This window comes from Bison bison, unplaced genomic scaffold, assembly GCF_000754665.1.
Source record: "Bison bison bison isolate TAMUID 2011002044 unplaced genomic scaffold, Bison_UMD1.0 scf7180017864385, whole genome shotgun sequence".
Lineage (NCBI taxonomy): Eukaryota > Metazoa > Chordata > Mammalia > Artiodactyla > Bovidae > Bison > Bison bison.
The window spans coordinates 3,455,226-3,468,976 of record NW_011494957.1 but is presented as its reverse complement, the minus strand read 5'-3'; the positions used below and the strand labels follow the sequence as shown (position 1 = coordinate 3,468,976).

Genomic DNA, 13,751 nt, shown 5'->3' with positions numbered 1-13,751 from the left:
ATCTGCATATCTGAGGTTATTGATATTTCTCCCAGCAATCTTGATTCCAGTTTGTGTTTCTTCCAGTCCAGCGTTTCTCATGATGTACTCTGCATATAAGTTAAATAAATAGAGTTTATATATACAGCCTGGACATACTCCTTTTCCTATTTGGAACCAGTCTGTTGTTCCATGTCCAGTTCTAACTATTGCTTCCTGACCTGCATACAAATTTATCAAGAGGCAGATCAGGCGGTCTGGTATTCCCATCTCTTGAAGAATTTTCCACAGTTTATTGTGATCCACACAGTCAAAGGCTTTGGCATAGTCAATAAAGCAGAAATAGATGTTTTTCTGGAACTCTCTTGCTTTTTCCATGATCCAGCGGATGTTGGCAATTTGATCTCTGGTTCCTCTGCCTTTTCTAAAACCCGCTTGAACATCAGGAAGTTCACGGTTCACATATTGCTGAAGCCTGGCTTGGAGAATTTTGAGCATTATTTTACTAGCATGTTAGATGAGTGCAATTGTGCGGTAGTTTGAGCATTCTTTGGCATTGCCTTTCTCTGGCATTGGAATGAAAACTGACCTTTTCCAGTCCTGTGGCCACTGCTGAGTTTTCCAAATTTGCTGGCATATTGAGTGCAGCACTTTCACAGCATCATCTTTCTAGCTAGTCTTATCAAGGCCTTATATACTTTTTCAGACCCACTCCCACATCATACATTTTAAATTAACAGGATTAGGATGAACAATAGAAAGATCTAACCGACCCACTTCCATAATATGCATTTTAAGATGACAGGATTACTCAGAAGGTTCTTGTTGAGAAACATATCCTCGAGCAAGATACATTGTTATATTGAATAAGACAAAGTAATGTAGTAAAGAACGTTTGTCCTTTTCTCCTTGAGAGCCCCAGACCCCTTTCTCCTTATCAAGAGCTCCGGACCCCTTTCTCCTTCTCAGGAATGCTGGACTTCTTATCAACCTACCTAGGAATTGACTCTCTCAGGACCATGCATGAAAGATCAATCAGTTGAGTCACTCAGTCATGTCTGACTCTTTGTGATCCCATGGACTGCAGCACACCAGGCTTCCCTGTCCATCACCAACTCCTGGAGCTTGCTCAAATCCATGTCCATTGAGTCAGTGATGCCATCCAACCATCTCATCTGTCATCCCTTTCTTCTCCTGCCTTCAGTCTTTCCCAGCATCATGGTCTTTTCCAGTGAGTCAGTTCTTCCCATCAGGCAGCCAAAGTATTGGAGTTTCAGCTTCAGCATCAGTCCATCCAGTGAATATTCAGGACTGATTTCCTTCACGGTTGACTGGTTTGATCTCCTTGCATTCCAATGGACTCTCAAGAGTTTTCTCCAACACCACAGTTCAAAAGCATTGATTCTTCAACTCTCAGCGTTCTTTATAGTCCAACTCTCACATCCATACATGACTACTGCAAAAACCGTAGCTTTGACTAGATGGACCTCTGTCAGCAAGGTAATGTCTCTGCTTTTTAATATGCTGTCTAGGTTGGTCATAACTTTTCCTTCCAAGGAGCAAGCGTCTATTAATTTCATGGCTGCAGTCACCATCTGCAGTGATTTTGGAGCCCAAGAAAATAAAGTCTCTCACTGTTTCCATTGTTTCCCCATCTATTTGCCATGAAGTGATGGGACTGGATGCCATGATCTTTGGTTTTTGAATGTTGGTTTTAAGCCAACTTTTGCACTCTCCTCTTTCATCAAGAAGCTCTTTAGTTCTTCACTTTCTGCCATAAGAGTGGTGTCATCTGCGTATCTGAGGTTATTTATATTTCTCCCAGCAATCTTGATTCCAGTTTGTGTTTCATCCAGCCCAGCATTTCTCATGAGGTACTCTGCATATAAGTTAAATAAGCAGAGTGACAATAATACAGCCTTGACGTACTCTTTTCCCAATTTGGAACCAGTCTGTTGTTCTGTGTCCAGTTCTAATGGTTGTTTCTTGACCTGCATACAGATTTCTCAGGAGACAGGTCAGGTGGTCTGGTATTCACATCTCTTGAAGAATTTTCCACAGTTAATTGTGATACACACAGTCAAAAGCTTTGGCATAATCAATAAAGCAGAAGCAGATGTTTTTCTGGAATTCTCTTGCCTATGATCCAACGGATGTTGGCAATTTGATCTCTAGTTCCTCTGCCTTCTAAATTCAGCTTGAACATCTGGAAGTTCAGAGTTCACATACTGTTGAAGCCTGGCTTCGAGAATTTTGAGCATTACTTTGCTAGCATGTGACATGAGTGCAATTGTGCACTAGTTTGAACATTCTTTGCCATTGCCCTTTGGGATTGGAATGGAAACTGATCTTTTCCAGGTCAGTGACCCCAAGGAACAGTGACCCCACAAGAAACTGAAGAGTGTCCAGGAGTCTCTGGAGGGGGTGTGGGTTCCCTGTAGCCTGCTGCAGGGTCGGGGGCACTGAGTATAGCAGTGCATGCACAGGACCTTTTGAAGGAGATCGCCATTACCTTCATTACCTCCACCATAGTTTGGTCTCAGATCAAACAATGGGGAGAGAACACAGCTCCACCCATCAACAGAAAATTGGATTAAAGATTTACTGAGAATGGCCCTGCCCATCAGAAGAAGACCCAGTTTCCCCCTCAGTCAATCTCTCCCATCAGGAAGCTTCCATAAGCCTCTTATCCTTCTCCATTAGAGGGCAAACAGAATGAAATCCACAATCGCAGAATCACCTGAAGGCCAGGTGAAACACCAACTGCAAATATTTCATTTCTAATAGTAAAAGATAAACTGAAGCTTATTTAAAGTTTTAAGAATTCATTTGAACAAAATTTCATTTGAATTGGGCAGCACCACACAGGAAGTGGTTAGGAGACGCCACCCACAGGAGCTGCAGAAGAGAGTGCAGAAGCCGAGCAAGAAGACTAGGGACTGCCTCATGGTTAAAGCCAAGCTTGCTGATTGGGATTAGTCATCCTTAAGTTTCTATTTTCCAACTTTGAGGCATTTAGAGGCTTAGATTCTGGTTAGTTTACTTGGGCACTGGAGCACTGAACCACCTCAGCCAAAGGGCCTCCTTTGATTAATGTAGCAGTGACCAAGTTCCATGCTGATGGTGATGTGCCTGAAGAATCTCTTTAAAAACCACTGGCCCCTGGATGAAGAAGAAGGTCCTACTATATAGCACCAAGAACCATATTCAATAGCCTATGATAAACCATAATAGAAAAGAATATTTTTAAAAGAATATTTATATGTGTGCATAACTGAATCACTTTGTTATATAACAGATATTAACATTATAAATCAACTATACTTCAATTTTTAAAAAACAACTAAAAATTAAAAAAAAAAAGAACCACTGTCCTAGACCAAGGGAGCTTCCTGGAATTGGTCAGTCTTTTAGCCCCAGACTTCCTCCGAGTTGCAGACTGTCAGGCACAATGTGTCACACTGGGTGTGCTGTTGGTGGTGGTGGTGCTTGGTTGCTAAGTTGGGTCTGACTCTTTTGTGACCCCATGGACTGTAGTCTGCCAGGCACCTCTGTCCAAGGGATTTGCCAGACAAGAATACTGAAGTTGATTGCCATTTCCTTTCCAAGGGATCTTCCTGACCCAGGGATTGAACTCGCATCTCCTGCATTGGCAGGCAGATTGTTTACCTACCACTGAGCCAGGAGGGAGGCCAACTGGGCGTGTAGATAATGTAACAAACTAAACCTGCTGTTCCAAATATTATTTTCATTCGGGTGTGGTAAAACTTCACCATAACAGGATAAGCAGGGTCGGAAATTTTTAAAGAGCTAAAATGTGCCTTTGCACTTAGTCTGGGTTGCTGAAATAACCGAGAAGAGCCTGCCAGCAGCTGGTGGGGACTCTGGAATCTCTGGGAACCCTGGAAAATCACCTTGGAACCAGGAACTTGGTGGGCCCACGCCCTCTGGTGGTGGCTTTTGCTTTATCATGACATAGACGCTGAAATTCTGGCTCCTATTGCCCTTAGGAAACTTGAAAAAAGCACAGGGCTGTGTCAAGGAAGAAAAAAAAAATGGACTTAGTAAAGTAGCCCCCATCTCGTGTATGTAGATATCATACAAATAAGCTGCCCTTATTTTTCACTGGTGCAAAATTTTTAAAAACATTCTTATTAGGCAGTGTGTGTGTGTGTGTGTGTGTGTGTTTAATTTATATGTTAGGACAGAATGAAAATACAAGTAATTTAAATTAGAAAACGCTCGGTTTCATGTCGCTAAAACAAACGGAAAATTTTACAGAAACCGTGTCTGCATCAATTTAGACTCCAATTTGGAAATCTTTTCAGAATAATCTAATTGTGTATTTCTACGTTGAATAAAGGAGTTCTGTTCAATTCTTTCTGTCGTTGAAGGCTCTGGATAAGGGACCAAAGGGTAAGGACAGTAAAACAGGTGCCAGAGACCCAGGGATCCTATAAAGGGAAGCGAGGTCTGAGGCGCTAAGACTGCGCAGCTGGTTTTGCAGGTGAAGTAAAGTGCATGGACCCAGGAGAGCAGGGACTTGCCGGGAAAGAGCCCTGGGCACTTGAGAGAATATGCGGGCTCCCCTCCCGTCTGTTTCTGGTCACTTCCATCAGCTCCCCTGAGACCCCCTGGAGAGACGTGTCTCCTTAAAACTGAGCACCCAGAGGAGGCCTCTTAATCTTCTAGGGTGGGGCGGGGACGTGGGTCCCACACTGGACATGTGATCTGTGGGCATAAACACACAAATCTTATTAAATTGGGAGGGGGAGCTCTGATGCTATGTGCATTTGTGCATATTAGCCCTCTGCTGTCAAATCTTTTGTGAACTGGTATTGAATTTCAGCTTCTTAAATAATAAATTAGTATTTGCCCTTTCCTGACAAGTTTGTTAACATAAGATTTCTGTCCTTGCCTTCTTGATCCACTTCTCACTGTGGCGGCTTGCAAAACGTATTCAGTCCAAATATATATACTTGAAAATTCAAAGATGTGGATGGATGAACATTTCATGAAATGGATTAAATTTCTGTTGATGCCTTGAGCTGGGTACCGCATGCAGTGACGTGACCGTCAGGAAGAGGGCGCCGTGGTATCGCGTTTAGTCGTGTGCTGTCTGGAGAATTCCTGAGTGGTCGCTGTGAGGATTTATAAAGGAAAATATAATAGCAACGTTTGATGGTCCTTTTACACTCCACTTCTCCTTAAAACGCTGCTGAGATTAGGAAGTGACAGCTTCAGAGCTACTATTGTCTAGAACTAAAAGGAGTTTGGTTTATACCTGTCAGCCCTCTGATGTTTTTCTCTTGAGGCTGATTAGTTTTGAAGAATGTTTTTCAACCACTTCATCAAAACGCTCCTTAGATTAAAAAAAGACCCACTTTTTAAGCGTTTTTTTCCCCCCACTCAAAGCCAACTTTACAACGGAAGGTTGATTTGTTATGAATATTTTGTTACTGAAGGTATTGGAACACTTGAAACATTTAAGGAAATTTGAACATATAAAGCTGCCCTTGTGCACCATCCCGCACTTCTTATCTTTTTATATTAAATACTGAGGTAATCCAAGAAATAGTTATTAAATCACGAAATGCTGTTCCCAAATGAATAACGTTCTAGTCCATAATCACACAGTATTTAAATTAATATCACAATAAATCAATAAAATAAAACAATGAAATTTCGAAAACAATCTTTCACACCTGTGATGTGAAGTTATGATAAAAAGACCTGAAATCTTCTCATTTCAATGCTGATTAATTAAAAATAGATTCTATAGATAGATTGAAGCATTTAGATTTCCCCTAGTTTCATTACTAAGATTTCTCCATTACTTACTTAGAATAATAAAGAAAATATAGTTTGATGAGGAGTCCAAGATTAGGTTAACTGGCTCTAACAGACCCTGAATGGGAAACGCTGTGATGACTAACTGGCCAGTAAGAGAGGAATGGGCTAACCAGCTGGCTGAGTGGTAAAGAATCTGCCTGAGATGCAGAAGACTTTGGTTCAGTCCCTGGCTTGGGAAGATTCCCCTAGAGAAGGAAATGGCAACTCACTCCAGTATTCTTGCCTGGAAAATCCCATGGACAGAGGAGCCTGGCAGGCTACAGTCCATGTGGTCACAAACATATGGTCATATGACATTGATGTTCAGAGACCGGAAGGGAAGTCAGGAGGTTTCATTTGCTTCTGTCAGGAATTGCACTTGACAGTGAGGAGCAGGATCCTGAGAAGTAGTGGCTCCGACAGGACTTTATTTCCCTCACATATGCGTGGCAGCCAGAGGTGAGCTGTGGCTGATGGGCTGAGGTCTCTCTAATTCTCAAGAGTTTTTCTCAAGGTTGCAAAATGACTATTAGGACGTCTATCATTAATTGGGAATTCCAGGCAGCAAAGAAAAGAAAATGTAGGAGAAAGGGGCAATTCCTGTGTCAGGAGGGCAAAAACTCAGCATCCCAGTAGATAGCCACTCACCTCTCACTCATAGGAAACAGTCCATGTCACCTCTGCCAGGAAGGTGGGAAAGCAGCTTTACCTACCTAGCATGGTGCCAGCCCTCGCGGGCTTAATCTGTTCGTAAAGGAAAAGGAGAGGATCGTGTCTCCCCACCCCTCTCTGCCTCTGAGGGGGATGAGTCACCTGGGCCTGGAGAGACTGAGGCTCACTCGTGTCTCAGAGCTGGTGGCAGATTCAGGGCTTTATGGGGCTTTATGACATGCAAGGTGGGCCGGGCAAGGAGTGTGACTGTGAAGGTCTAAGGATTCTGCTTTAGGAAGAGCATAATAAATAAAAAATGTAAGGATTCATAGCAGCACTATTTGCAATAGCCAAGATATGAAAACAACCTAAATGCCCATCAACAGAGAGATGAATAAAGATGTGACATAAATATATATATACATATATATATATGGAAATATTCTGTATACATGGAATACTGCTCAGCCATAAAAAGAATGTAATAATGCCATTTGCAGTAACATAAATGGAACTAGAGTTATCATACTAAGTGAAGTCAGAGAAAGATAAATACCATATGATATCACTTATATGTAGTATCTAAAAAATGATACAAATGAACCTATTTACAAAACAGAAATAGACTCATAGACATAGAAATTAATTTTATAGTTACCAAAGAGGAAAGAGGAGGCGAGAATAAATTAGGAGTTTTGGAGTAATATATACACACTACTATATATACAATAAATAATCAACAAGGACTTACTGTATAGCACAGGGAACTATACTCAATATTTTATAATAACCTATAATAGGAAGAATCTGAAAAAGAATATATATTAAATATAATATATATAATATTATGCATATATATATATCTGAATTAGTTTGCTTATATCTAACACAACAATGTAAATCAACTATACTTCAATTTTTTAAAAAACAATGCAAACAATCATGAGTTGCTAAAAAGCTAAAAATAAAATAAAATAAAAAATCATGGTCTAATAAGATCATCATGATTTGATTTTCCTATAGAAATATGTGAAGAAAAGTAAAGATCAAATCCTAACATGGTAATGAAGTGATACTGTAACTGTCAAGGCATTAAATGTTGTTTGATAGTAAAAATGTCATCTGATGGCCTGTTACTTCAAAATAAATCATGGACATGTTCCTTCATATATGCCTTGACTTCCTTCCTGCTATAAAAGTGGCAGCCCTCCCCCTCTCACTGACTAAGAAATGGCCCTCGACTTTCTGAGGGGTGCGCCTCAGGGACAGCAACTGTGACAATGGTGGCAGCAGAAAAGCAAGACTGTGCTGAAAGGGGCTGCAGCTGATTTTCTTCCATTGCTTGGAGGATAAAATTTGTCTTCTAGGAGGAGAGTTGTGACAGATGTTGACTCTCTCATAGATAAAATTCAGCCATTCAAATACTTGGTAAATTTACACACTTAAGAATGCAACATTCACATGCATTAATATATGATATTTGCTTTTCTCTTTCTAACTTACTTCCCTTTGTATAACAGACTCTAGGTCCATGTTAGGTCCAAATGACCCAAAAGACTCTAGGTCCAAATGACCCAATTTAGTTCCCTGTTATGGCTGAGTAATATTTCATTGTATAGATGTACCACATCTTTTTTATCCATTAATTTGTCTGTGGACATTTAGCTTGCTTCCATATCCTGGATATTATAAACAGTGCTACAGTGAATATTGGGGTATATGTGGAATCTAGAAGAAGGGAACAGATGAGCCCACATGCAGGGCAGGAATGGAGACCCAGACGCACAGACTGGAGCTGTGGGCATGGTGGCAGGGTGGGGTGGATTGGGAGATTGGAACTAGCACATATACGCTACCGTGTGTCAAACAGCTAGTGGGGAGCTGCTATGCACCACAGGGAGCTCAAGTCAGGGCTCCATGATGACCCACAGGGGTGGGATGAGACGCGGAAGGGGGAGAGAGGTCCCAGAGGAAGGCGATCAATGTATACATACAACTGATGGACTTCCTTGTGCAGCAGAAACTAACAACATTGTAAAGCAACTATACTCCAATTTAAAAAAGAGAGTGCAACACTGTGTCAGGGTATGTACTGTCTAAGGGGAGACTATGTATGACTGCTTATAACCTAGGGCCACAGAAAATATAGGAACTTGAGCCGAAATGTTTTTGAAAATTGTATAATATTAAAATTGTCCCCTTCCTGTTACAGAAAAGGAAACTACAAGGAACTACTTATTTGGAGAATAGGAAAATATTTTTGTTTTTGTTTTACTATGTACTTTTTAAGTTATAACTCCACAGTTTATGATTGTAGATCTTTCCAAACATGAAGATTTGTTTGAATATTTTAGTGTCATCTAAAATGGCAACTATGTAATGGTTTCTCTCCATTCATGACCTAGGCCTGGGATATAAATGGGGAGCAAAATTTCCTGGTTGGAGACTCAATTGTGTGTAATTGGTTTGTGATTGCAGTGGGAGAAATTGCAGATGACCACAAGCGAAAGGAGGAAAATCTTCTGCTCTGTCACTTTCCACGTCATTGCCATCACCTGCGTGGTCTGGTCCTTGTATGTGCTGATAGATCGGACGGCAGAGGAGATCAAGCAGGGTAATGATAACGGTAAGAGTTTGTCTCCTTTCTCTTTCTGGCTTGAATCCTGGGACATCACCCAAGTGTGTGCAGTGGAGCTGTTTCCCAGAGCACCTGTGCATAGCAGCACCTGTACCGGCAGCTGAGTCTCCTCCAGCTCCCTAACTGATGAATACTCTGACCGTAAAGCACTGACCAAAGTAAGATTTATCAAGTCCACCTTACCAGGGGAGAAATCCATAGATGCCACACACCACTTTAAGCTATTCAGGAGCTGATAAAGATCAGATTCTGCCCCGTGTGAAAAGACAAACAACTGTAAAAATAGAATGTTTTTCCTTTTATTTAATTCAATCTATTCATGGCTTCTTGTAACACACGAATAAGAGGGCAGTTAGTAGAGACTGTGTTACAGCCCATTAATTAGCACACTATAATCTTATAGAGTGGGTTAACACTACAGTTTGACATTTTTACCACACTAAGTTTGATAGTGAAGGATGATATCAAGTCTGAAGAAAGATGTTTTAAAATCATTGCAGCATAGTCTAACATTTTAAATGGTTAGGTCGTTCAAAACAGGAGCAGAAATAACTTGCTTATCTTCACCTGTGAAGGGACCCAGTTCTGTTTCTCAACAGGCTCTGCTGGCTTTAGCCGGTAGCCTAAATCATAGCTGGTAAAAGACTGAGGGATGCTCCCCAGCCTCCTCCAGGGGGAGATATGTATATCATATGTAAAACCAGGGGTGAATTTGGAAGGAGATGGCGTTCAGATGATAGCGCTGTAAGTTTGCGCCTCCTTCAAAAAAAGAAGTGACAGAGAAAAAGATGAGAGGCAGTAGGAGTAGGAAGGAAGGAGGAAAAGAATCTTTAAAAGGAGAGGTTTCTTTCTTCTGTGTTTCTCTGTCTGGGCCAAAGGGGAAAAGGAGTCCCCTTCTTGTGCTCCTGGTGCTGCTTCTCATCAGAACAGGGCTGAGATCGAAAGGACCAGGACCCCAGAGCCAGGAGGTGGGGTGTGTAGCCAGAGTGTGTGTGCTGCAGGGAATTGGCAGGGCAGGGGGCGGGCAGGGACATGCTGGGTCAGAGGACAAATCGGGGGTGGTATTTTGTACATCAGTGTTAACTCATGTGTATACAATTTATATTAAACTACGTTGTTTAGAGCTGTATTGTTTCAGATATGATGGACTTTAAAATATCTATCATATCTCTACTAAGTCAGAGTAGACATTTTTTTGTGTGTGCTGTCACTTCAGTTGTGACTGACTCTTTGTGACCCCATGGACCATAACCCACCAGGCTCCTCTGCTCATGGGACTCTCCAGGCAAGAATATTGGAGTGGGTTGCCATTTCCTCCTCCAGGAGATCTTCCCAAACCAGACATGGAAGTCTTTTATGCTTCCTGCATTGGAAGGCAGCTTCTTTACCACTAGGGCCACCTGGGAAGCTTCAGACATTTCTTTGAACTTTTAATTTTATATTGGGAATATATAGATGATTAACAATGTTGTGATAGTTTCAGGTGGACAGAAAAGATACTCAGCCATACATATACATGTATCCATTCTCCCCCCAATTCCCCTCCCACCCAGGGTGCCACAAAACACTGAACAGAGTTCCCTGTGATATACAATGAGTCCTTGTTGGTTATCCATTTTAAATATAGCAGTGTGTATGTGACTTTCCCAAACTCCCTAACTATCCTTTCGCCCCATCGCTCCCCTCAGAGAAAATTTATTTAAGCCCATGTCCTCCATGGTTGCTGGCACTGGCCGTGCTGCAGACCTTGCAGTTGTGTGTGTGTGCTAGAACAGAGGCGCGCTCCGTCCCTGCACCACCTCGCCTTCCCCAGCCCCTGGCCTCAGGGACGGAGGGCTTCCTCGTGGGCCAGAGCAGACCTGCAGCTGGACAGAAGCTGGCCTGAAGTCTGACTCAGGGTCCACTGTCGCAGCCTGTGGGGCTCCCCCTGGGGTCCCCCAGCCACAAGGAAGGGGAAGGAGATGAACAGGATGACTCTCATGTCATCCACATGCAGATTGCTCAGAAATTCTCTCTTAACTCATTTATTCAATCCCACTTCTGACACATGTGAGCGGATAGTGTTTGTTTATTTCCCGTGACCCATGTCTCCTGTTTTTGTCCCTCTTGAGTCCTCCTGGGTGTCCTTTTGTCCCCAGATGTTGTTTCTACGCTGGTAATGCCCTTCCCCTAATCTCCAACCAGACATCTGCCTGCCTCCCGACTTATCCATTTAAAGGTCTCCCAGGCACCCAGACTAGTGTGTCCAAACTCCTAACCCTTCCACCACTTCCCATTCTGACCACTATGGCAAAGACACTTCTGCTGCTGCTGCTAAGTCGCTTCAGTCGTGTCCGACTCTGTGCGACCCCATGGACTGCAGCCCACAAGGCTCCTCCACCCATGGGATTTTCCAGGCAAGAGTACTGGAGTGGGGTGCCATCGCCTTCTCCAAAAGACACTGCTAACCCTCACTAACAAAATGCAACCCAGCTTTCATTGCCGTCTCCTCCCCTTCACTTCCAGTTTACATCAATCACCGAGTCCTATTTATTTAGTCTGCCCCACAAGCCTCTGAAATCTGTTGGTTTCTCTCCCTCCTCACTGCTACCACCCATGTAGTAGCATCTCTTTTACTCGAAGACTGCAACTGCTCCTTGCAAGACTTTCTCTAGTTTGCCCACCTTCAATACATGTCCAGAAACATAATCACAGCAAGTTCAAAACATAAATCTGACCACATTCTGTCCCTGTTTATCCATGATTCTCAAAACACACCCTGGATTCTGGGAAGGAGCTATGCTGACCCCATGGCCTGGATGAAGCCAGCCTTGCTGAACACTGTTTCACCCCCAGACCTGCTCCCAGACCCTGCTCTGCTCCTCTGTCTTGGGGACACATTTCCTCCCAGCTTTTCGTGTCCACCCTGCACACCAATTCTCATGCTCATGTGTCATCACACACTTCCTTGTCCCTTAAGTTGACCTTAAATTTCACTCCCTCCCAGAAACCCAAATCAGCTCCCTGAGATAGAATAACTGCTACTACCTCAGCAACTCTCAAAATGTGGTCCCCAAGCCCACAGCATGAACGTCACCTGAGTGCTTGTTAGAAAGGCAGACTCCTGCCTCTCCCCACCCTGGGCCTGTGACTCAGAGATTCTGAGGGTGGAGCCCAGCAAGGTGTGTGCTCTCTGAGCATGGGGAACACGTGCTCCTGCGCATCCTGTACCACCCCAGCCTGGCTGCCCATCGAATCACCTGTGCACCATCTGCACCACCACAAAGCGTCGAGCTCTATTCCCAGAGGTTTACACATAATTAGCCCTTACGTGATCCTCTTGTGCAGTCAGGCTGAGAAACTCTGCCCCCAGGAGACTTCCCACACCCTGTTGTGATTGCGCTTTTAATAGTCTGAGTTTTGACCGGGTCAGGCCATGTCTGTCTTGCTCACCAGCACAGCCCAGGTGCTGAGCGCTGTATCTGGAGACCAGCAAGGGAGCCAGTCAATGTAGGAGGGTGAATTCTTTGTATACAAGCTTTTCTACTTTTTTTCTTTTCTTTAGACTTTTTCTGCAAAATATTTTTTCCTTTTCTCAGTTCTGGGTAGATGCAGGATTTCATCCCACAGTCTCCAGTGGACTATCACCCAGGGTTATCAGCCATTATTTCCCAACAGAAAATGCTGCATGGTAATCAAAGATCAGCTTTCCAACACCTGTATCTATCAATATTTATACACATGGTATATAAGGTCAGTTGTCTACCATATACTTGTAAACATTATTTTCAGTTTCTTAAAAGCAAGTGAAAATGAGATAACTTTTATCTTTGGTGTTCAGATTTTTTGAATTAGGAAGCAAGATCTTTATCATGAACCAGACTCCGTAGTTACTCCTACAGAGTCACTAGCTAGAGGGACAGTAATTTCAAGTGGGACTGAGGTGACTTTTGTAAAAGTTTTTTTGTTTTTTTTTTGTAAAAGGCTCTCTGTATTTGTGTTCAAATTGTATGTAACGCCTGACTTCCTAAAGTGCACATTATCAGGTGGTGTAGACATCTTTGTGAGTTGTTATTAATCTTCCTTTGGCTTTGGAACTGTGAGAACTGATCCTGAACTGGCTTTTAAAGTTTTGGGGAAAAAAACTGCATAATTTAAAAGTCAAAATACTTAAAATCCATCTTGAAAACCTTCAAAAACCTTTGAAGAAGAACAAATTGCCTTTCTTTAACCAGAATGGAAGTTGAATATAAAACAGCAACATCTTCTGAGCTGTAATAACAAGACTGTCAGGAAAAAGTCTTTTGTATGTTGAGTGACTGTCCTTTTAGCTTAAATATGCATCATGCTCCAGATTCCTCTCTTTCTATTTCCTGTGATGAAAAAGGCAAAAACAAAAATACATGGTACTTGAAACTTTAATATCCTAAATTATCCATGTTGTCAACTCTAATTTGGGGGAACAATTACTCCCCCTGCCTTATCTTTACATATTCTAGAAGAATGCTTCAGGGTACTACTATCTGTGTGCTGAAAACAAATCACAAAAATAAGGCCAAGAAAATGAAGCAATTCACGTTATCTATGAAAGAGACTGTAGGTGGAGAGTTAAGGCTGCTCCAGGACCATTTAAATGCATAGAAATGAGGGAGTAGTGTAGCAAATTGATTTT

At 42.4% G+C, this 13,751-nt stretch overlaps 1 protein-coding gene across 1 annotated transcript in view; it reads left to right on the top strand.

The window, feature by feature from the left end:
* MARCH1 (membrane-associated ring finger (C3HC4) 1, E3 ubiquitin protein ligase) overlaps positions 1 to 13,751 on the top strand; it is a 132,517-nt gene that overhangs the window by 109,574 nt on the left and 9,192 nt on the right. The window contains exon 3 of the mRNA XM_010858343.1: positions 8,941 to 9,088. Within this exon, the coding sequence (XP_010856645.1) occupies positions 8,941 to 9,088 (148 nt within the window). The remainder of the gene's footprint in view (positions 1 to 8,940; positions 9,089 to 13,751) is intronic.